Source organism: Symphodus melops, assembly GCF_947650265.1.
Source record: "Symphodus melops genome assembly, chromosome: 6".
Lineage (NCBI taxonomy): Eukaryota > Metazoa > Chordata > Actinopteri > Labriformes > Labridae > Symphodus > Symphodus melops.
The window spans coordinates 5,974,776-5,995,917 of NC_136696.1; the positions used below are offsets into that span (position 1 = coordinate 5,974,776).

General features: G+C 45.3%; 1 protein-coding gene across 1 annotated transcript in view; it reads left to right on the forward strand.

Moving 5' to 3' along the window:
• The window catches only part of hydin (HYDIN axonemal central pair apparatus protein), a 78,412-nt gene extending 58,135 nt beyond the window's left edge, over positions 1 to 20,277 (forward strand). The window contains exons 64-92 of the mRNA XM_079345818.1: positions 11 to 243; positions 343 to 491; positions 642 to 837; positions 1,012 to 1,120; positions 1,845 to 2,084; positions 2,255 to 2,397; positions 2,583 to 2,801; positions 2,894 to 3,054; positions 3,322 to 3,413; positions 3,612 to 3,840; positions 4,028 to 4,222; positions 4,314 to 4,440; positions 4,752 to 4,917; positions 6,283 to 6,430; positions 7,686 to 7,887; positions 7,989 to 8,210; positions 8,397 to 8,566; positions 8,705 to 8,903; positions 9,497 to 9,649; positions 9,724 to 9,894; positions 10,172 to 10,281; positions 16,497 to 16,719; positions 17,360 to 17,569; positions 17,679 to 17,842; positions 18,416 to 18,566; positions 18,645 to 18,875; positions 18,976 to 19,200; positions 19,399 to 19,680; positions 19,883 to 20,277. Of these exons, the coding sequence (XP_079201944.1) occupies positions 11 to 243; positions 343 to 491; positions 642 to 837; positions 1,012 to 1,120; positions 1,845 to 2,084; positions 2,255 to 2,397; positions 2,583 to 2,801; positions 2,894 to 3,054; positions 3,322 to 3,413; positions 3,612 to 3,840; positions 4,028 to 4,222; positions 4,314 to 4,440; positions 4,752 to 4,917; positions 6,283 to 6,430; positions 7,686 to 7,887; positions 7,989 to 8,210; positions 8,397 to 8,566; positions 8,705 to 8,903; positions 9,497 to 9,649; positions 9,724 to 9,894; positions 10,172 to 10,281; positions 16,497 to 16,719; positions 17,360 to 17,569; positions 17,679 to 17,842; positions 18,416 to 18,566; positions 18,645 to 18,875; positions 18,976 to 19,200; positions 19,399 to 19,680; positions 19,883 to 20,092 (5,330 nt within the window). The 3' untranslated portion in view covers positions 20,093 to 20,277. The remainder of the gene's footprint in view (positions 1 to 10; positions 244 to 342; positions 492 to 641; positions 838 to 1,011; positions 1,121 to 1,844; positions 2,085 to 2,254; positions 2,398 to 2,582; positions 2,802 to 2,893; positions 3,055 to 3,321; positions 3,414 to 3,611; positions 3,841 to 4,027; positions 4,223 to 4,313; positions 4,441 to 4,751; positions 4,918 to 6,282; positions 6,431 to 7,685; positions 7,888 to 7,988; positions 8,211 to 8,396; positions 8,567 to 8,704; positions 8,904 to 9,496; positions 9,650 to 9,723; positions 9,895 to 10,171; positions 10,282 to 16,496; positions 16,720 to 17,359; positions 17,570 to 17,678; positions 17,843 to 18,415; positions 18,567 to 18,644; positions 18,876 to 18,975; positions 19,201 to 19,398; positions 19,681 to 19,882) is intronic.
• Positions 20,278 to 21,142: the final 865 nt, after the last annotated feature.

Here is a 21,142-nt window from a genome sequence, read left to right on the forward strand (position 1 = left end):
TGACTCCCAGGCATTTCTTTAGATACAACATCTATTTTTGAAGAACACCATCTGTGTTCCAACAGCAGTCAGCTCTCGTCTGAGCAGTTCTCTAATGCTGAAGGTATTTATGTCCGAGATGAGAACAAATTCTTTTTCAACAAAGTCCTGGTTGGGCAAACTGCTAAGGCCTGCTTCAAACTCACCAACAACAGCAAGGTGCCCTGTATGCTCAACTTGGCCATCAGATATGTTAATGCAAAGGTAAATCACATAAACTACATTAATCTAAGGATATATGAACATATAAGGAACACTGGTTCCAGCTGAAGTCGCTGAAGTTGATCTTTAACTTCCTTGCAGACTCCCCGTACCATGAAGGTTTTTGATTTGTCTGTTACAACGCTGAGCATTCCCAGCCAGTCACACTCCTTTGCCGAAGTCACCTTTACACCACAGTCGATGCAGCTCTACAGTGCTGTGTTTGAAGCTACTATAGAGGGAAACAGCAGGTATGTAAGTCAACTCTGAATGTGAACTTGGTGTTCTTTTTGTTGTTTGCTCCATTATTTGTATCGAGAATATCAAAGGAAAGTATCCACTTTTGCTTCACCATTCAGAGCAAGACACATCTATTCTTTTTTTATTTGTGCTTTATCCAGAATGACACCCACATTCAAGAGCAAAGTGCTGGAGTTCGACCTAATGGGAGAGGGAAATCTCCCCAGTATCTGTGTAGTACGTCCAGCTCTGAGGACCAACCAAGGAAGCCCAATGCTACATTTCAGGAGAGTACTAGCAGGACACAGACGCACCCTTCCTCTGGTGTTGCTAAATGATGGAAATGTTCCAGCTAAGGTGAGAACAGACATTTTCTTTTAACGTTTCTTCTTCAATCAAAACAAATTTTTTGACATAATTTAATAAACCTTCCAACCATCTCTATGAACATCCTCTCAGAGACAAAATGCGAGTGACTGTACACCTAAATACATACTAAATACATTTGATTTTTGGATCATTGTTGTGTAGATCCTGATCGACATGCTGGACAAACATCAAGTGTTCAGCCTCAGACCGGCAAACGGCAACACTCTAAACTCTGTTCAATCCACACTGCTCGAGGGCCCCACAGATTCAGGTAAATCATCAATCTGTCAGACTCTGCGCTGGGATGATTCTCTTCTCCACTTAGAAAAACAGTTCTTCGCCAGTGAAAACGTGAACGCGCCCCCAGCTATATAACAAAACCAGGGGATACATTATTTATTTCACTGCTTTTTCATTGCTTTCTTTGTACTTTAAAATGTGGAGTTTATTCAAACTCAACAATCGATATGAACTCAAGTGGCTTTACTTGATTACTCACCTCTAATAGCTCCAAGGATTTTTTCATGATGAGTGATCATTTAAAAGTCCCCCAGACTTGTGACCAGATATTGTTTTTTAGAACTGCGATAATTTCCCTTCACAAACAATGGCATCACTCAGAGAGACTGTGTTAATGCCTTACATACAGGCCTCACATTGTAGGATTGTGCAATGTAAGACAGCAACTGTACTGACCGTTATTTATTGCCACATTTATCCAACTTTTATTGTTTTTTATTACAACTAATTGACCCTGGTGGTGAATGTTTCTTTGTGCTCCTGCACAAGAAACAGCAGGTGAAACATATCATTTTAAAATAAAGCCATTAATAATAAGGTGCGCACATTCATAAACTTGAAAATGTGGTTGTGCTTTCCCTTAGAAGTATGTTCAGTGGTACAGTGGTTTGCATTAAAGGCTTAATCAATGAGCTCAACTTGTCTGTTGCTCAAAGTACATTTTACTGCTATCATCATCTGTCTGCTTTTCACAGAGAATCAGTTGGTGCACAGAGCCACCCTGGGGCTGAACGCGAACGAGCGTGCAGAGTTTGATGTTGGTTTTTGCTCTGACAAGACCCTGAGTGTCAAGGCCAAAATGTCACTGCTGGTGGAGGACAACCAGTACAGCAACATCATAATAACAGTGACAGGAGAAGCTTACCAGGAAATTATCTCACTTGACAACATCAGCAGGCAAAGCCAGGAGACAGATGAGGAAGATGAGACGGAAGGTGAGACTTGAATGGAGGATGGAAGAAAAAGCTGGGGATAAGAAAAAGCTATAAGCGTAAAATGTAGAAGAAATGTTGCCAAACTCGAAGTTTTGTCTTTAATCAAAATAGAAACGTTTGTCTTGTCCTGAGTTTTTTTTTTTTTCTAAGGCCTTTTTTCTCTTTAACAGGTTATTATGAGGAGCTGGATTTTGGTGACTGTCATGTTTGCAGTCCCCACCCAGAGAGTTTTACCATGACCAACCATAGCAGCAACCAGGTTGTGAGGTTTGAGTGGCCACCTGCTGGACCCCATGTCATCTTTTCACCACAGGTAAAGAATTAAAAAAAGAAAATTGGCAGCTTTAATTTATTAAAGAATGTGACGTGAACAGAGAGTCAAAGAAGGGGGTTGAGGCAGAGTTTGTAAAGAAATCTTAAAATAATTTAATTTCAGCCTCAAAGTACAGTATAACATCTGAACTGTTACTTTAGATCATAATCTTCATCTTCTTCCAGGTGGGTCATCTTCATGCTGGTTGCTCTAAGGAAGTGACTGTCACATTTAGCTCCAATCAGCCAGTGACTTTGACCAGCCAACCAATGAAATGCAAGCTTTGTCAGATTGACTTCCAGCAGCCTTTAGAACAGGTGGCTGACTGGGACGACCGACAAAGAACAGTGAAGTGGTTGAGTTCAACCAGTCAAGACACACCACAGCAGCCTGGTAAAAACAAGGTAAACATGTTGACCGTGACACATGATTGTGCTGTACAGACAGAATAACCAGTTCATAAATAAAGTTGTAAAACATTCACGTTTGCATGCAGGTGATCAAGACAGATCCTGAGCCCTGCTGCACCGTGGTTGACGGCTCTCAGTGGGAGATGGAATTGCGTATCACTGCAGTTTGTGACTATGTGAAATTCACTTGCAATAGTGACAAGATTGACTTCAAAGATACAATGCTGTACCAAACCAGACTTCACCAGTAAGTCCTGATCTGATAATATGACAAATAAAATCATCACATTCAATTAACCCTGAAGAATGTAGCACTTCAGCTTTGATCAACAGACTCTTATCAAAATCCAGCCATGGGATCGAAGAGCTACAATAAATGACATTACACACGTTTTTATATTTGAATCAATACAGTGGTCACAGTAATGTTGAGTAAACACTTAAAGCAAGGTATTGATATTAAAATGGTGTTTATATTTATTGGCTATGTTTGTGTTTGTTTTTATATTTGAAGACTGCCAATAGTGAATCGAGGTGCTGTGAAGCTGGACTTCACCTGGAAAGTCCTCATGGATCCAAGAAACAGTGGGGACCATGACCAGGGAGGTACTACAGTAATACTACTGTTCATTATGTAGTTAGCTTGTTAGCATTTATTTTGACCATACAAAGCAACATCAGTGTTTCTTGCCAAGCGATAATGTTGTGATTTTAATCTGAACATACTTGTACCTTTTATGTGTGTTTTGATGCTTTTTTAATGTATTAAACTGTGTACGAGTGAACATGTTGTGTATTTAACAGACGGGAACCTCACTTCTCGACAAGTGAGTCGGTCAGTGGGAGTGGTAAGTGGAGGCCGTCCCTCCAGCGCTCTGGCCAGTGTGATGTCTCTAATGATGGGGAATCCTGAGCTTTCCCCCATCAGAATTGAACCCAGAATCGGGACTATACCGCCTGGTGCTACGGAAAATTTCAGCATTCGCTTTTCACCTCTGGAGGTGGCTCAATTTCAGGGCAGGCTCATTTGCAGGTACTATAAATTGCACTTTAAATGTATATTTAAACAAGCAAATAATAAAGCCTCAAGCTAAATTGTGAAGAGCAGCATATGTGGAGGTGTTGTGCTGGAGGACATGTCTGAAAGGAAGTGAAAAGATGTCATATGATCATATGACACACTTTTTATTGTTTTTCTGTGTATGTCTACTTTCTCTCAGTATTCCCAACCTGCAGGAAAGTGATCAGGCTCCCTGTATCTTGGTGAGCGGCCGCAGCCTGTTTCCCCACTACCACTTTGAATTGGACGATTCTAACTACATCAACCACCGCAATGCTGAATTAAGGCCAAATCTTTCACCTAACACCAAGGTCATAGAGATAAATGCGGTTGGCTTCTCTGCCCCATCGACAAGGTAACAAAGAGAGATGAGATTTTATTTTTTATCCCTATCAGTGTAAACCTTAACATTGGAACCTATTTGTGTTGATGTGGTCACTACACAGATGTTTTAACATGGTAAACCCAACCACTAAGCCTTACTCTTTCAAGTGGAGGTGTGAAGACTCAGTTGACAGCCCATTCTGCTGCCTCACCCCATGTGGAACCATCCAGCCTGGGAAGAAAGTGGAAGTAAGAGTCAAATCAGACAGTCTTTACACCTTTACTATCTTTATACAATGTGCCATCCTGTCCTCAAGGCATCCTGCTCACCACTTCCCTTTTCTTTATGATGTCAATATCTCTCAGTATTTCTTCTCTATTTTTTAAGTGTCCCCTTTTTCCCATGACTTATTTCATTCTATTTCCTTAATCTCAGGCTTAAGTTACCTTCAATCCACTTTTCTTATTTTCATCATTCTCTTTCTCTCCCTTTTTTTCTGGACTTTTGTTCACATCCCCTCCTGGATTGTCACCCTTTGCTTTGTTTATGTGTGTTGCAGATGCGTTTTCAATATGTAGCTGAGCAACTGGATGTGGTGGAGTCATTCTGGAGCTTTCTGATTGAGACTCTGTCGTTGTCTGTCCCCTTCCTGTGTGTTGGCACCTCCAGAGAACCAGTTGTCTATCTCACCAGACCTCACATTGACTTTGGGGAAGTCCTTGTTGGTATGTTAAACACTTAAATACACACATATTTTTACAGGTACTTAAAATGAAGACATAGTACACAAGGGGCCTGATTTACTACGATCTCAATTAAAGAGTACTAAATTGCGTGCTCATTGCAAAAGTTTGCACGTTTGGCTTGTGGGCGTTTTGCGGGTGATTTACTAAGAACATTTGCGTGAATGACGTCAGGTGCAAACCTTGTGGAGGCGGTAGTATTTGTGTCAGGCTTTTGCGTGTTCTACTGGTTTACGTCACAGAGAGTTTGGACGGAAAGCTGGACGACTGCAAGCGCAAAATAGGTATTAGTTAGAGGCAAATGAACGTCCGCTCAAATGAACGTTTGCTCATGTGAAAGTCGCAATCCTCACTGCACGCTGTCAGTAAATCAGATAGCACATTTTTTGCTGGTGGTATCAAGTTTGCACACGTTTTAATACACGCAAACGTTTAGTAAATCAGGCCCAAGGTATAGACTGGCACAGGAATGAGTCCTAAAACCGGGAAGTGAGTTAGCATTTTAGCTTCACGTGTTCCTAACTCTAAAAGTCAGTTAGACGCCTGAAATAAGGTCTGTGGTTAACACAAGCTTAAGAGATGTTGACATTTTGTTAGATGACATAAACTGCTTTAGCTAAGAACCCCACTTGTGAATTTTGAAGTTTTACGCATACTTAAAACGGTTAACGAGTAGCAAACTGAAACTACAGTGGTAGTTTTGGACATTAATTGTCATCACTCCGGGAACTCTCTCACTAATCCTCCTCACAGCCTCTAGTCATCTTTTCAATGCTCTTATAAACATTAGGTTAATAAACAATTTAGTAAGCTACAGTTTCTACAGTTTGTCAAAATCGCTGATCAGATCGATGAAGCATAACGGTTGTGACGTCAAAATATATACCGACCGCGGTGTAGTTCACTTGTAGCATAACGTTGGTTTTTTACTTCTCGTGACTGCATAAACACTTCAAACTTCATATACATTGTGTTCATCTGTAAAGATTATCCAGCTGAACAAAACGTCTAAGCATCAGATACGTGTTTGACACAGAGCTTATTTTCTGCAATGATCTGAAATCCAATGCAAAAATCCCATAGGAGAATTCTTGCAGTAATCCAGTCTATATGTTTGAAGCTTTCAGTACTAGTTGCTGAAACTCTATCGGTGATAACCACAACCAATCATTTAAATAAATAAAAGAAGTAAATATTTTGTTTATCTAATGAACTGTATTAGCATGATCGAAAAAGAAAATCTTAATAATGACATATCCTAAATTTAAAAAATGTATATTAAAGGTTGTGTGCCTGTATGTGTCTTTGTTTCTGTGTGTGCCTGTGTTTGTTTGTCTGCCTTTACAGGTCGCAAAATAGAACATACAGTTGATCTGGTGAATGGAGAGGAGGAGCCATTCTGCTTCTCTGTCTTGCAGTCATCTCTCATCAGTGACAATCAAGAGTCCATCCTCATTTTGAAGCCCATGACTGGCACATTGGCACCCAAAGACAGGTTAATGACACATGCTCAAAGTAAAATGTCTTAAGAATAATAATCAGTGGGGCGCCGGTGGCGCAGCGGCAGCGTGCGTGCCCCATGTAGCGAGGCCTTGCTCCTCGCGCGGGCGGCCCAGGTTCGCATCCGGCCTGTGGCCCATCTCCCGCATGTCTCTCCCTGCTCTCTCTCCCCGTCTCCGACTCTATCCACCTTCCTTCACTATCATTAAAGGCAAAAAGGCCAAAAACAAATCTTAAAAAAAAGAATAATAATCAGTGAGTCTGTATTAATAATCTGAAACAATGTGAATAAAATGACACATTTTAAAGCTCTGTAAGGGTACCGTAAATTCCGGACTATAAGCCGCTACTTTTTTCTCACACTTCGAGCACTGCGGCTTTTACTCCGGTGCGGCTAATGCATGGATTTTTTATGGGGGACAATGAGCTTCTGCCGCAAAAACATTTGACTTCGTCACGTCGGATCTTAATATCAGTCATTTTGCGCTTCATGCACGCACCCTCATGATGGAAAACACACGGAGAAATACATATGATGCAGCTTTCAAGTTAAAGGCGATCGAGCTGGCTGTCAAAGAAGCTAACAGAGCTGCTGCACGTTAAGATGACACTGACAGCGACAACAGAGACTGAGGAAGTGAGTAATGAAGTCATTCTGAGGCAGTGAATGGATGGACTTTTTCTTGTGAAATATATTACGGTCATCTTTTTCATCAGCCGTGTTACAGACACCGTCGGCTAGGCTTCGTATTGTAACGGTTCATGTTGTAAAGTCAGTAGTTGATAATGTGTTCATAATTCCGATTATGTGGAGAGTCAGTGAATGCACCAGCGAGAACGTGTTGAGTGGCTGTATGAGAGAACGCTGGGGGAGAGAGTTGGATTGTTACGGCAAGTTATGGTGTTGCTCTCTGCTGTAAACGGCGTGGTCACGGCCGACAGTGATCGCGTTATTAAAAGTTATTATTTGAACGCTCTCGTCGTCCTTTAACGTCCGTACGGACGCTACAGAATTTTTGCGGATGTTACCGGTAGCCTACGTCTGTGTAAATAGCTCTTGTTATAGCGTGGACACCTGCGGCTTATAATCAAGTGCGGCTTATATATGTACAAATACATTTATTTACTTATTTTTAGCCGGTGCGGCTTATATCCAGGTGCGCTCAATAGTACGGAATTTACGGTATTTGTGTTTCTGCTCTGGATAAGGAGAATGGGGTCTGTCAATTCACATTTACCCTTTGCTGCAGGTTGCCTTTGTCAATATCCTTTACACCTTGCTGTGATGGCTGTGTGAGCTTCAGATTGGTTCTGAGGGCAAAGAGGAAGTCAGAACCACTCACGTTGATAGTGAAAGCCAGTTGTTTCAACATTTCTGTTCAAGTTGAAAAGCCGGACGGGGGTCTCAGAGAGATCAAACCTAACCAACAAGAATCTCTGGATTTTGGAGAGGTCAGCAGACAGACCCAAATACTCACATGCACCGTTACACAAGCAAGGTTTTATCATGAAAATCAGTGTTCTGTTTGTGTTTGTCTGAACACAATGTCTAGGTGGAGATTTTGGAGCAATCATCTATTAATCTGATGGTGTCCCATCCAGCAAAATTCAGTCTGGAGATGAACTTTGACCTTACCGGTCCAGACGAGCTGCTTCAGCACTTGGAAGCAAAACCACAAGCTGCTACTCTTGAGTTTGAAAAAAGACTAGAGTCATCACTCTTTTTTAGCCCACAGAGGATTTGTAACCTCGAGGACGTCAGATTGAGTTTAAAGGTCAGAGGCTGATGTCCTATAAGGTTTCATGTGTTTTTCGAAAAAGTACAGTATTGTAATGGTGTAGTAAAGTTAATAAGACATGCCCCTGAACAAATACTCTTTATATTTAATCTTTATGTGTTCATTCAGGCACTTCTGCACTCTTTATCTCCTTTTTGTCACTTTGTTGTTTCTTCTTGTCAGGTAAAGCATGGACCAGCATTTACCTTTGACATAAAAGGCAGGGCTGTAGCACCCAGCCTTCAGTTTTCCTTCAACAAGTACAACTTTGGAAAGTGCTTTCTTTACTGTCCTGACACAGTGCCTGCCTCACAGACTCTAGTGATCAGCAACAAAGGCGAAAGGGACGTCAGGTACAGTAGTTCTTTTTGACTTTTTGTGTGATTTTCTTTCTGTTTCATTTAAATATTATTTAGTGTAATTATATTCTGGAAGAAAGAGTTAAAAAGAGCTTAAAAAGAAAATAACTGTATGTGCTCTTACTCCATCAGTATCCAGTGCAAGTACAAGAATACCTCTTACCTGGAGATTGACTTCAAACAAGTTATTTTGTCCCCTGGTGCTGTGATGGATGCACCAGTCAGGTTCTATCCCCGTGAGGCTTGCCGTTACCATGAAAAGCTCAGCTTCATCTTCAACAGCAGTGTCACAAAACAAGTGGACATATTGGGGCAAGGCGTTGAGAGGAGGGTGAGTCTGTTTGCAAAAAAACAGATTAAAGGCAGGACTCTTATTATTCCTGCTACAACAGGACACAAGCAGACATATCTGTCTGAGTATCTGGAGAGAAACATAACATATTTTGAATGTAAAATAAAGACTTTTTAAAAGGAATATTCTTAAACATAAGATTGACAGAGAGCAAACATCATGTGAAAATATTTCCTTTTCAATATGGTGCAAAACCTTGGTGGCTAGTGTGTGAATTAGCTTGGTTTGTAACATGCAAAAAAGAAGAAAAAAAAAAGCATGTTCTTTATAATGAGAAGAAGCTCGTGGAAATCAAGCAGCAACCTCAGGTAATGAAAAACTAAACTAATGCACAAACTGCCCTCGCCCAAGTATCCTCTTGGGGGGCTGTGGAGAGGCATAAAAAATTGCATTTTAAGAATGTCTATGAATAGGATTAGTTTATACTAATAGGCCCACCAATCTTCTTTACCATCAGTGTGTGAATCTAGACTCTAGATTGTAGAGCGAATTGGTGAATGTTACATGAAGTGTTAAATTCCTGGAAATGAAAAGATGTTTTTATGTTATAATTCATTTTCAATCTGCCCTAGTTGGAGGTGGAAGATGCCAAGCAAAGGAAAGTGAAACTCGGATCTTTGATGATTGGTCAGAAGGTGAAAAAACAAGTGGTTCTGGTGAACCGCAGTGCTTTAGATATTTCCTTTATTCTGCTGCTCAACACAAACACACCATTGGACCAAAAGGTAGGACACACATGTAAACAGTACTGACAGATATTGTCTTCTGATCACTTTTTAACCTTCACATTATCTTCCAGGATCTGACGTTCAGTCCTGCGGGTGAGCTGAGTCTGAAAGCCAGAGGTGGATCATGTAATGTTGAGATCCAGTTCTCACCAAACCAGCATATATCCCCCTTCAGCGCTGAGCTGCAGGCCCAATTTCAAGGGCTGTTACACCCCCTGCTGACCATCCAGGGTTGCTGCAAGGTAGGGTGTGCAGTAAACCAGCTAGATGTGTTTCCTTTACACTATTAAAAAATCTCATCCAATGTAGGTTTACTTTATCATTGTAACATTTTTAAAATAATTTAAACATTACAATTAGAGATATATACATTAAAAACATCCAGCTGTGTTTGTAAGGACAAGAACTACAATGAGTTTAATGACAAAACATTCATGGTATGATACTGGAACTTTTTAAAACAATAATATATTTTAATGGTTGATGAAGCAATGTTAACCATTACATTATAACTGACAGGTTGTGGAGGTCCACCTGGACCAGGACCACTTAGCCTTTGGAGCTGTTGTCCAGGGTTGCAAGGCCAAGAAAAGGATAGTTATGATAAACTCTGGGGACATTGGAGCAAGGTAAGGTTTCAGTTATACAGTTTATGTTCCTATGTTTTCTTCTCAAGTAGTTATCAAAGAGTAAACCATAAACAGACAAAGTGCAACAGAAGCACATGAACATGAACCCTTTTCACACATACGGAAGTCTCCTGAAAAACTCTGGAGATTACGCTAAGGAGCTGTATCAGCCACACTTAACGCTCTGATTTCACCCAAAGTTTCTCCCGCCAGAACCCTTGTTTTTTTTCTAAGATTGATTGGGCTGATGCCATTTGCAAATGCTGCAGCATATTCCCTGGTGAATTCACCTCGAGCCAGTAGGAGAGTGGGGGGTGACGTTTCTTTTCTGTGACTGCTGCACGATGCATAAAGTGACCATTGTAATCTCTGTGCACGTAATTGAACAGCTGCATTATGTTTTCGGTTCATCATTGTTCCCCACTCTTTTGTTGATGTTTTATGTTGGACTACACATAGCATTGCTATAAATGCAAATATTGTCATCCGCTACTTCAACATTGTTTTTTTTTACATCAAATCCCTCTAAGGTGAGTAGCATATGTGAACGGCTTGGTCGGCAGAATCATCGGAGCAGTCCTTCCGCAATTATCTAGTCATATCCGGAGTGGATATGTGAAACCAGCTCCACACAATTATTTAAACACATGCTCACACAATAATCTAGAGGATTCTATTTCGTATAGGCTTCGCCCTCTAAGGCTATCGCTATTGGGTTTATCCCTCGCGCGTATGCGCAGCACTGAAGAGTTGTAGTCCACGCCCACCCACGAGGTGGGCCCCTCCCACAGTCAACCTGCCGGTATATAACCGGAAGGGACCGTGTGTTCTGTTCCCTCTTTTCTTCAGCGTGTAAGTATGCACAAGCACCTGCAAGAGAAACAGAAATTAAGCATGTCTGCCTCCATCCGTGTGTGTCCAAAATGTCAGACCGGGTACATCTTGCCGGCTGATTCTCACCGTCTCTGTGAGGCCTGCCTTGGGTCGGAGCATGGGCGACGTGTAGCAGCTGCCTACGCCTTCCCCGTGATGACCTGCAGCGGAGAGCGGAAGCCTTCGCTGTAGCTGCAGAGCCGGTGTGGCAGGTGGGGGAATACACAGGGGGACGGGAGATAGACATGCTGGACCATGGAGAGGAGTCTGGGGATTCACCGTACTCCATCCGTGGGTCGGTGTCAGGGTCTCCTATTCCTCCCCTCTCCCTGCCGGGAGGGCTGGAGGATGCACCTGACACCGTCACCGAGTCAGATTGCCCAGGCTCTCCTGGGAATCGGACTGCGAGCGGATCTCAGCCCCCGCCGATGGTGGGGGGTCTGCTTCAGGAGCTGCCGGGTATCATTAGAACGGCTGCAGCTCGACGGGGCCTCACTGTGCCGATGGCACCTGAGGAGGAGCCGATTGATGAGATGGCGGGGGATTTTCCCCGGTGTGGCCGCGGTTCCCGGCTCTGATCCCCTATTAGGAGGGGGCAGCGGCGGATCCGAGGCTCCTGAGGGCTCCGGTCTCGACCCATACATCCATCACAAAAGTGGAGGGGTTTACAGACCGTGGGTTCCCTCCAGTGCCGCCTTTGGAGGCTAACCTGACGGCTTTTTTCGGGGTCCGTGCCGGGGGCTTGGGGAGACGTCCTGTCCCTCCATCGAGCTAGGATCTGCTAACAGCGCGCCTGACGGACAGGTCGTACCAATGTGCCTACCAGGCCTCTGCTGCAGCTAATAATTTGTCCTTATTAGCCCATTCCATGTCGAGACTGGCGGTCCAGTCCACAACAATGGCACCAGAGGAGGCTTTGGAGATCAGAAAGGCATCCAGCGCTGCCCTTTCTCTGTGTGCCACCATTGCGGTTTCGTCGGCGAGGATTGCAACGTGGCAGACCCAGGTGCATCGGCACCTCTGGCTCCAGCGGTCACCCATCCCCGAAGCTGCCAGGAGGCAGCTTGTTGAGGCTCCGGTCAGCCGTGAGGGGCTGTTCGGGCCACAATTCGGGGCCTTGGCGGATAGTCTGCGAGTGGCAGCAGAGGAGGCGGAGGGGCTCCGCCGGCATGCTGGTTGGAGCAGGCCGGGGCCACGTCAGCGCGGTGGCATACAGCGCGGCCGGCAGCAGGCCAGACGGGCCGATAGATCAGGAGGACGTCCAGCTGCGGCGGCAGCTTCCCGTCCAGAGGAGTTTCCTCGGCGGCAGCCCCCACCAGCGCAGACACGCAGGGGTGCAAAACGCCCTGCCACTTCCTCTGCCGACCAGCCTGCGAGGCAGCAGTGGCGGCGCTGACATGAGGTGGGGGGTGTTGAGTGTATGAGCGGTATTAATAATAAAGCAGTTAATACTGGTTCCATGGGCTCCCGTTCTGAGTTTGTTCAGTCATGTTGCCCTGTCACCTCCGCACCTCCCACAATGAGCGTACAGCCAGCTCGTTTTTTTTGCTAAAAAACCAGCTGGGCTGTATGAGTCAACTGCGACGTCTGTCGCGAGACACATGCCATCTCTTCAGTCCTCTCTTCATCGGAGTGTTTCCTCACGAGGTGAGCTCTTCGGCGGACAGGTGGGGGGCCACCATGAGCCCACGAGTGCTGGTTCGGTGCGTCGTGTGGACTTGTCTCTTCCGTCTCCATCCTCTGTGTGTGAGCCTCTTCGGGCTCCCCAACAGCCCTTTCGAGTCGGGCCCCCCTTGGGCTGCACGGGAGCTCGCTCCATGTGCAGCGGCGGTCGGGGCTCTGACGTGGCTGATGGACAGGGGGGCGGAGCCTCCTCTACAGGTACGCCCGCTCTCGGAGCATTACTCCGTATGGCGGGACGTATGTTCCCTGGACAGCTGGCTAGACAGACTGCTTCAACGGGGTTACGCCCTGCAGTTTGCGTCTCCCCCTCCACGATTCAATGGGGTAGTGGAGACGATCATGCCATCCAGGGAGGGGCGCCTGGCTCTTCGGTCAGAGCTGCAGGAGCTCCTGACGAAGGGTGCCATCTCCAGAGTGGAGCGAGAGGAGGAGAGCCGGGGTTTTCACTCTCGCTATTTCCTCGTGCGGAAGAAGACAGGCGGGATGAGGCCCATCCTCGACCTGTCTCTTTTCAACAAATCGATTGTCAGATCATTTCATATGCTGACAATCAAACGGGTGCTGGAGTGTGTTCACCAGGACGACTGGTTCACGTCCATCGACCTAAAGGACGCCTACTTCCATGTCCCCATCCTCCCGAAACACAGGCAGTACCTGCGCTTCGCGTTCGAGGGGACATCGTATCAATACAACCATCTGCCGTTCGGTTATTCCCTGGCTCTGCGCACTTTCCCCAAGTGCATAGAAGCAGCTCTAGCTCCGCTTCACCGGGCAAGGATGAGAGTGTTATTCTATCTGGACGACCTGTTGTTACTGGCGCGCTCCAGAGAGGAAGCAGCTCTCCAGACGAGGGCGCTCGTGTCTCATCTGTCGAGATTGGGGTTCATTGTGAACTGGGCGAAAAGCTCCCCCATCCCATCCCGGTCCATAATGTACCTGGGGTGATGTTGAACTCGGCCAACATGTCAGCGCGGCTCTCCCAGCAGAGCAGAACACGGTGACAGCTCTCACTGTCATGCGGCTGTTGGGCATGATGGCGGCGGCTCATATCGTTATTCCTCTGGGCCTGCTCCACTGCAGCGGTGGTTCATCCGTCAACGCATCGATCCCCGGCTGCAGCGGAGACGTCTGCTCCGCGTTCCTTTATCCGTTGCGTTGGACTTGGCCCACTGGGGGAATCCCCGCGTGACGTCGGCGGGGGTGCCCCTGGGAAGGGCTACGTCACGCATCTCGGTGTTCACAGACGCATCTCTCTCCGGGTGGGGAGGGACGTGTCTGTCCCGAGCAGTAGGAGGAGTGTGGCCGGCGCGCATGTCCCTCCACATAAACGGTTTGGAGCTGCTTGCGGTGTGGGAAGTGGTTCATCACTTCTTCCCCTTGCTAAAAGATCATCATGTGCTGATCCGCACAGACAACAGGGCGACAGCCGCCTATATCAATCGCCAGGGCGGGGTGCGTTCAGCCCAGCTTCTCGGCATAGCCAGGAAGCTGCTGGTCTGGGCGAGCACACTTACTTTCTCTCCGTGCTCTGTATGTCCCCGGCAAACTGAACCGGGGAGCGGACATCATGTCAAGGGGGGGTCCTCGTCCGGGATCTTGGACCCTTCATGCAGACCTGTTTTCCCAGTTATGGGAAAGGTTCGGCAGAGCAGAGGTGGACATGTTCGCAGCACGCGAAAATGCACGGTGCCCCCTTTGGTTCTCCCTGAGCGCAAAGGACGACCCTCCTCTCGTGGTGGACGCCTTTTCGCACCGGATATGGCCGAGGACGCTCATTTATGCATTTCCCCCTGTCCCGTTGATTTCGAGCTTCCTGGACAGAGTGAGGAAGGAGAAGCTGTGCGCCATCCTGATCGCCCCGCTGCGCGAGCATGCGATGTGGTTCTACATCAGATGACGTCAGGCGAGCCCTGGGAAATCCCTTGGAGGGGGGATGCCCTCTCGCAGGCAGGGGGCGTGCTCACGAGCTACCCGATCATCGGCCAGCGTCTCTGGGCTTGGCCGCTGAACGGACACATCTGGTAGGTATGGGGCTGGCTCAGGATGTGGTGCGCACTATTCAAGGCGCCCGGGCTGCCTCCACAACGGCATCTTACGCCGCAAAGTGGGCTGCGTTTCAACGCTGGTGCGGAGAGAGAGAACTCTCCGCTACTGCGTGTCCTCTGCCTCAAGTGCTTTCTTTCCTCCAGTTTTTAGTGGACCGAAATCTGGCATTTAGCACTATCAAAACATACACGGCTGCAGTTTCATCATGCCACGAAGGTTTTGGTGACCGTTCGTTGTTTTGCCACCCGCTGGTGAAGCGGTTTTTGAAAGGGGTACAGAGGCTTCGGCCGGTGGTGCGCAACCTGGCCCCGCAATGGGATTTGGCACTGGTGCTGCGCGCACTGATTGTGGCGCCGTTTGAGCCTTTGGATCAGATTCCCCTACGTTTTCTGTCGGCTAAAACGGTTTTGCTCTTAGCCCTGACGTCAGCAAAACGTGTCAGTGAGTTGTCAGCTCTCTCTGTGGCTCCGTCCTGCCTCAGGATCCGGGAGGACAGTAGTTCGGCTGTATTACGGCCAAACCCGGCGTTCATGCCAAAAGTCATCACTAGCGGGTTCAAGTCGCGAGTGATCACGCTGGAGGGGTTTTTTCCTCCTCCCCATACATCTGGGGAGCAGGCGACCTCCCACCTGCTGTGCCCAGTGCGCGCTCTGGCATGCTATGTTGCGCACACAGCTGCCATACGCTGTTCCCAGCAGCTGTTTGTACACTACAGGGCACATTCTGCCCCTGTCAACACAGCGGCTGTCACACTGGCTGTGTGACGCCATCACACAGGCTTATATCGCCTCAGGAGCTGAGCCTCCGGCGAGTATTCGGGCGCACTCCACCAGGGGAGTTGCTTCCTCGGCTGCCCTGCACGGGGGCGTGACGGTGGACGACATCTGCACGGCAGCTTCGTGGTCCTCTCCGTGCTCTTTTGTGCGTTTTTATCTACGGGATGCCTCCCGTTTCTCAATGTCTCACTCAGTTCTCAGCACTCTGTCTGCATAAGAGTGGGATGTTCCGTTTTTCCCCTGATACTGTCAGGCGAAAAATGGTTATTCGGGGTGTTGTTGTGCTTGTGGTACCTTCCGGACCCAGTGTGGCATTGACTACATCCTGCTTCGCCTCTAACCCAATAGCGATAGCCTTAGAGGGCGAAGCCTATACGAAATAGAACGTTAGTTACGTACTGTAACTCCAGATTCTATGAGTATAGGCGCAGCCCTCTAAGCGGTGGGCCCCACTGACTCCGTGAACGGCTGAAGAAAAGCCCTTTATTGGGGAACAGAACACACGGTCCCTTCCGGTTATATACCGGCAGGTTGACTGTGGGAGGGGCCCACCTCGTGGGTGGGCGTGGACTACAACTCTTCAGTGCTGCGCATACGCGCGAGGGATAAACCCAATAGCGATAGCCTTAGAGGGCGAAGCCTATACTCATAGAATCTGGAGTTACAGTACATAACTAACGATCTCTTCTCCAAGTGTCAAGAACAAGAACGAAGCATCAGGATTAATCAGGCTTTCCATGAGAAAATGCATTTCTGAAAATTATTATATTCACATTATGACACATTCTGCCCAGATCTACTTTGTGTAATTTTTTTTAAAATTTATCTGTCTACAAGATTCCAGTGGAAGACAGACAGTTTTCCTCCAGTTCTGTCCATTGCACCAGCTAAAGGCTACATCTCTCCAGACAAGGAGGTTCTTTTTGAAGTGACCTTTAGCCCCATCGAACTGAGTAATGACACCAGATATGAGAACGTGTCCTGCTGTGTGGAGGGCTACTCCTCTCCTGTCACCCTCACTGTGACAGGATCGTGCATCGTAGCTTCCACCAATAAAGAGGTTTGATTGATTCCCTTTTATAAATTATGTTTACGAGTGCAAATTCAATCATATATAGGCTTTTGCATCCAATTGTAAAGAAATTGAAATACTGCACTTAAAAATAAATTAGTTTTAAGGGAAATCCTGCAGATTCAAGTCAACCAAGGTCACATACTTTTAGCTAGTACAAACTATTTTTTCATGGCTGTGCACTTTTTGGGATATCCATCATGAAGTTTACCAATACAATATATGCAGTTTTTTGTATGATATTTAATTTCGGATACTACTGAGTCTACTCTTTAATTTACATTTGATGCCAATAATGTGGTATATTACTTTCTTCAAACTAAAAGCCTGAGTTTGCTGATGGTTGAAGGCCAGTATCTGTTTATTTAAGAGATGGATTTATGTTTCTTTCAGAAAAAAGTTGACAGTCTTGACAAAGAAAAAATTAGTTGATTAGTTGAAAAAAAAAACATTCAGTTACTTCAAAATACTTACTGTTTGCCACTTACATCTGACCAAGTGATTTTCATTTGATTTCATTTTAAATTGAAGTTGTTTTGTTGTTTCACATTTCCAGTGACAGGCGTTCCCCTTTGTAAATGCTTTTGTACTACAGATGGCTTAACTCTTATGTTACCACGTTCTCCAGGTGGTGACTTTTGTTTGCCCAGCACGTGGCTCTCACACACAGACTGTTCCAGTGTTCAACCCCACAAGCCATCACTGCAGCATCAGGCCCATCATTGAGGGTGAGCAGTGGACTGCTGAGCCCTTTGTGACCATGGAACCTTTTCAAAACAAGACCTGCAAGATCACCTACAAACCACTGACCATGACTGCAGATAAAACAAAACACTTGGTACTTCAGCACTTACACAATCAGTACTCTCTGTGTAGCCTCTGTTGTGCATATTCAGTGCAATCATTTGTCATATAACATGAACTTGTTTTGCCCTTTTTTCCTCCAGGGATCAGTCTTTTTCCCCTTCCCTGATGGGAGCGGTATGCTGTACAGCCTCCAGGGAACTGCTGAGCCTCCCAAGGCAGAGGACACCTTTCTGCATGAACTGCCTGCCAAGACTAAGCACACACTGATGCTCCCAGTACACAACTGGCTCTCCAAGCAACAGCGGTAAAATCACACCCATACTGTCTCCAGTTTTTCTAACCATTTTTCAAAAAAGAAATACTTGTGTATTTCTTTGGTCAATTGGGTACGACAGATAAACTCGGAGCTCATCTTTTAGGTTGATATGGGTAACTTGCACAGAAGTGTTCCCTTTTTGACATCCAGTAGTTACAGATAGAAGTTGACGTTCATATTTCAATCTGTCTAATAAATGTTATGTTGCTCTTGAAATTATGCTTTAAGAACAGGGAGAGTGAACCAGAACAGTAAATTATTTTGAGTGCTTAAATGTACAATAAAGTTGTGGAGGTCTAAAAAGCTGCAGCAGGTGTAGGTCATAATTATGACTGTATTCTCGTGGCTCACTGCACTTGCAGCAGTTCTTGTATACACTCAATTCTCTAAAAAGATATAGTCAAGAGATTTTCAAAGAAAGGGTGGCACAAAAACTTACTCTATTTAAAACTTCTGCCTTAGAAATACCTTTATCTGTCTGAAACAAATAATGAGTAAATGTCAAGAGTGGAAACACAAAGTTCAGATAACTAATAGTCAGTAGTGTTTCTGTGTCCTCAGGTTTCGTGTGCTGATGGAGATTCTGAAACCTGACAAGACCGATGACACAATGTCCCTGAAGGGTCTTGAATACATTGATGTCCCTGCCTTGACCAAAAGGGACTACAAGATGTCTTTCTTTACTTACAAAGAGGGGCAGTTCAACACCAAGGTGTGATCACGAACACATTTATCAGATCATACACGTATGTCTGAGCCTTGTCTTCAAACCTTTCACTCTTCTCCGCAGGTGACGTTTTGTAACGTGACGTCCGGTGAGTATTTATTTTACCTTGTTACATACAAGGTTACATCTCCAGCAGTTTTGTCTAAAATAGAGCTGGAGACAACCGTCCGTCGGACAGCCTTGGCCACAGTGGAGGTGGAGAACCCCCTCACCACAGCTACCTGCCTCAGCACTGAGTGTAATTGTCCTGACATCAGTGCTCCAGCTCAGCACACAGTGCCAGGACAGTCCAAGGTGGATATTGAGTTTATCTTTTCCTGCACATAAAAAAAATAGCTGCTACCCCAAAACAGCCTTTGGTTGATACTTTCTATGTGTGTATCCCTCTCTTTAGAGTTCTCTGAGCTTTGAGTACAAGCCCCTGCGTGCAGGCAGGTCTACAGCCCGGCTGACTCTCGGTAGTAATGATCTGGGCTACTTTCACTACGATCTGGTCCTCAGGGCTCTTCCCCCTCCTACAGAGAAAACTGTCCATTTCAACACTTCTCTAGGCAGCAGCCACTCTGTTCCCATTAAATTCATCAACTACTCTCACTTCAGAACTGAGTACTCATGCAAGGTAAGAAGGTACCTTTTCTTTGTTGGTCTTATTGTTACTTTTTTTTCTTCCAACAGACACTTTTACACATCAGTTTAACTAGGAACACAACTCAGCTTATAAAAGCACAGAATTGTATATATATATGATAAGGTGTAAGGCTCTGGAGGAGTCAGAGACGATAACCCTTTTAATCATTGTGATATCTCCCACCTGCAGACTAATTGCCCGGACTTCATTGTGGAAGAGAAAGTTTGTGCATCTCCAGGTTCCCATGCAGGGTCAGAGGCCAGTGTTGAGGTTTGTTTTGAACCGCATCAGCTGGGAGAAGTAAGAGGCCAGCTCAACCTGTCCTCAGGAATTGGGGGAGAATACGTCTTCCCTTTACATGGGATCTGCCAGCCTCCCAAACCCCAGGGCCCATTTAGCATCAGGGCGGGCCGTAACATCACCATACCCTTCAAGAATGTGTTCCTGCAGACTACTGCTTTCTCTTTCCAGGTAACGAACACTAAAATGAAGACCTGAAAAATAAGTAGAACTAAAACACTATGAAATGTCAAAACACTGAAAGTACTGCAGTTTGGCTTTTTATTTATTTTTGACTCAAACTCTTTACATATCCACCTCCTAAAATGCTCAAACTTGAATAGATAATATCAAGAAAGTTATCTAACCTTATCCTTATGGATCACATTCCCAGGTTGATAACCCCTGCTTCACTGTCAAAGAGGTGGACCCCATTCTCTCCAAAAAGACCCGCAACATCCTGATCTCTTTTGATTCCACTTCAGGAGACTCTGCAGGGCCTTGGTTTGGCAAGATGACCATCTCCAGCCGGCGTTCTGAGGGCCACAGAAAGCCCTTTTCTTGGGTCTATTACCTGAAGGGCTGCTGCCCAGAGTCATCCTAGAGAGATGATTTTACACATGTGGTCCTCTGTGCACACAGAAAAAAGCTCATGCCAAAAGAGAATTGAATATGTAGACGGCTTATTTATTGATGTTTGAACCCTAACTTTGTAAGCCATAATAAAAAAACATTAATAATACGTTTTACAAGTGTGAATAAAACTTTAAACTATCTGAAAAAAAAAAACGCTCTTGCCTATCATTGCACTAAAGTGGTACAATTGGGGCAATTGTGTCAAATGATTTCAACACTTTTATTTTGTTGTTTGTAGTTCGATAAATGATATTGGCAGTATGTGGTAAAAAGTAGGGTGGACTTGCAAACATCAGTTCATGTTCATGCTTGGAAAATCACAATGCGCGCACTAACTTAATTCTTTGCATTTTCTCCTCCCAGTATTTTGCACGCTCAGTCCAGAAACGCCCCATATTGCATATTCATTAGAGCAAACGTACTAAATGAACAATACGAGTTGTTTTGCTCATTGGATTACTTTTGGGTGTTTGCATCTCCAAAATTGAAAAGCATAAAAATATACCCATAATCATAAGGCCCTGTCTGCAGATAAGTCTGACAAAAAAAAAACCTGTTGTCTCATTGGGCCTGATTTACTAAACGTTTGTGTGTATTAAAACGTGTGCAGACTTAATACCACCAGCAAAAAATGATCTACTAATAGCGTGCATTGAGGATTGCGTCTTTCATATGAGCAAAACAACTCGTATTGTTCATTAAGGGCCAGATTTACTAAGATCTCAATTAAAGAGTACTAAATTGCGTGTTCATTGTAAAAGTTTGCACGTTTGGCTTGTGGGCGTTTTGCGGGTGATTTACTAAGAACATTTGCGTGAATGATGTCAGGTGCAAACCTTGTGGAGGCAGTAGTATTTCTGTCAGGCTTTGTTCTACTGGTTTACGTCACAGAGAGTTTGGACGGAAAGCTGGACGACTGCAAGCGCAAAATAGGTATTAGTGAAAGGCAAATGAACCTCCAGGATTTTCAAGTAATAGCAGATAAATCTGAATATAACAAAAGGAAAAAGTGGCTTAT